At 38.1% G+C, this 1,468-nt stretch overlaps 1 protein-coding gene across 1 annotated transcript in view; it reads right to left on the bottom strand.

Annotated features, from left to right (window-relative positions):
• Positions 1-121: 121 nt before the first annotated feature.
• Positions 122-1,468, bottom strand: part of LOC103596623 (myomesin-1-like) — a gene marked incomplete at its 3' end in the record, with an annotated part of 29,561 nt that continues 28,214 nt past the window's right edge. The window contains exon 3 of the mRNA XM_008580288.1: positions 122-407. Coding sequence (XP_008578510.1) covers positions 122-407 — 286 coding nt within the window. The remainder of the gene's footprint in view (positions 408-1,468) is intronic.

Genomic DNA, 1,468 nt, shown 5'->3' with positions numbered 1-1,468 from the left:
TAACTGGCCATCCCTATATAGGATCCGAACCCATGGCCTTGGTGTTATCAGCACCACACTCCCGAGTTACCGGCCCTGCACTTTCACTTTTGTAAGTTACATTATAATTGTCTTTTCTTACTGTTTTTTTCAGCGACAGTTGTTCTGCCTTTTCTCGAATTGCAACTTTCCTTGACTTCTTTTCAAAGGTTTCCTCCTGTTGGAGACTGGATGTGGACCGTTTGGATGCCGTGGACTGTTTGGATGACATGGACTGTTTGGATGACATGGACTGTTTGGATGCTGTGGACTGTTTAGACGTCGTGATTCCTTCCTCACTAGCAAGAATATTCCTCTGGGCTATATAAGCAGCAGCTTCTTTAATTCTTTCTTCTTCTGTATCTGTAATTCCACTCACATTCACTTGACTAAAACACAATAATAGCAAAATGTGGATATTGTGGATAGCAGTGATAAGATTGCTTAATTTTACTAGATTCAAAGTACCAGACCTCAGACACTACATCCTGTGCCCAAAGAAAACCTGACATAGAAAAACCTGGTAAATCAAGAGTTGATTCATCACCTACAGAAGTGGCCTTCCCCTTAACAAATGATGATAATAATGATAATAGCAACAATAATACTATATGGCCCTGGTGCTTTTCACCTGCATTATCTCATTTTACCCCCACAAAAACCCTGTGAGGTAAACTGTATCATTTCTATTTTAGATATATGGTTACAAGGCTCAGAGAAGTTAGACAGCTTGCCCAAGGTCGTGTCACTGGTTGCCTTTGTATGTTTAAATATGATTTAGTTTACAATAAAAGATTAAATTGTGTATTCCTTTCCAGAAAAGACATATTGTAAAATGAGACATACTTTGTGTGCCTGTGATCCTGATACATGACCATGAGCTTGATCTGGATTCTATAACTCAGCTGATGAAATATGTACACTGCCCAGAGCTGTGTGTAAGTAAGTTCTGCTTTTACATGAGGCCCATATGCCTACTGGGGCTCTTTCTAAGAAAACAAAGGTTGTGTGTATATACATTCTACGTGTGTATGTATTTAATATGACAATCTTCATTTGTGCTTGCACACAGCCCTGAAGAGAAGAAATTATCAAACTTGCTATTGAAATGGTGGTATTTATACAAGTGGCTTGTTTTTATTCACAATTGATGATAATGGCAAGTGAGTGGCAACAACCTAAAGTGCTGTGCCTAGCTAGCGTAGTGGTTTATGATAGAATTTGAGTTTTGATGTATTGATGTTGTTAAAAATATTTGGATATTTTTAACCTTTTTCAATGCCTTTGCTGTAAACCCCATTGGTTGTTTCAGAGAGAGACTGTATTGATTACGCCACAGATTCACTTGAAATGGAGTCTTCTTAGACCTAAGTCAGAATTGTACACTTGCTTTTCTTTTTTTTTTTTCCTTTTTGTCTTTTTTACTGACCGGTAACGGGATCGCAACCCT

The sequence above is a fragment of the Galeopterus variegatus genome, unplaced genomic scaffold (assembly GCF_000696425.1).
Source record: "Galeopterus variegatus unplaced genomic scaffold, G_variegatus-3.0.2 Scaffold2059, whole genome shotgun sequence".
In the NCBI taxonomy this organism is placed as follows: domain Eukaryota; kingdom Metazoa; phylum Chordata; class Mammalia; order Dermoptera; family Cynocephalidae; genus Galeopterus; species Galeopterus variegatus.
Note: the sequence above shows the minus strand (reverse complement) of the source record. Positions and strands in the feature narration are given on the sequence as shown.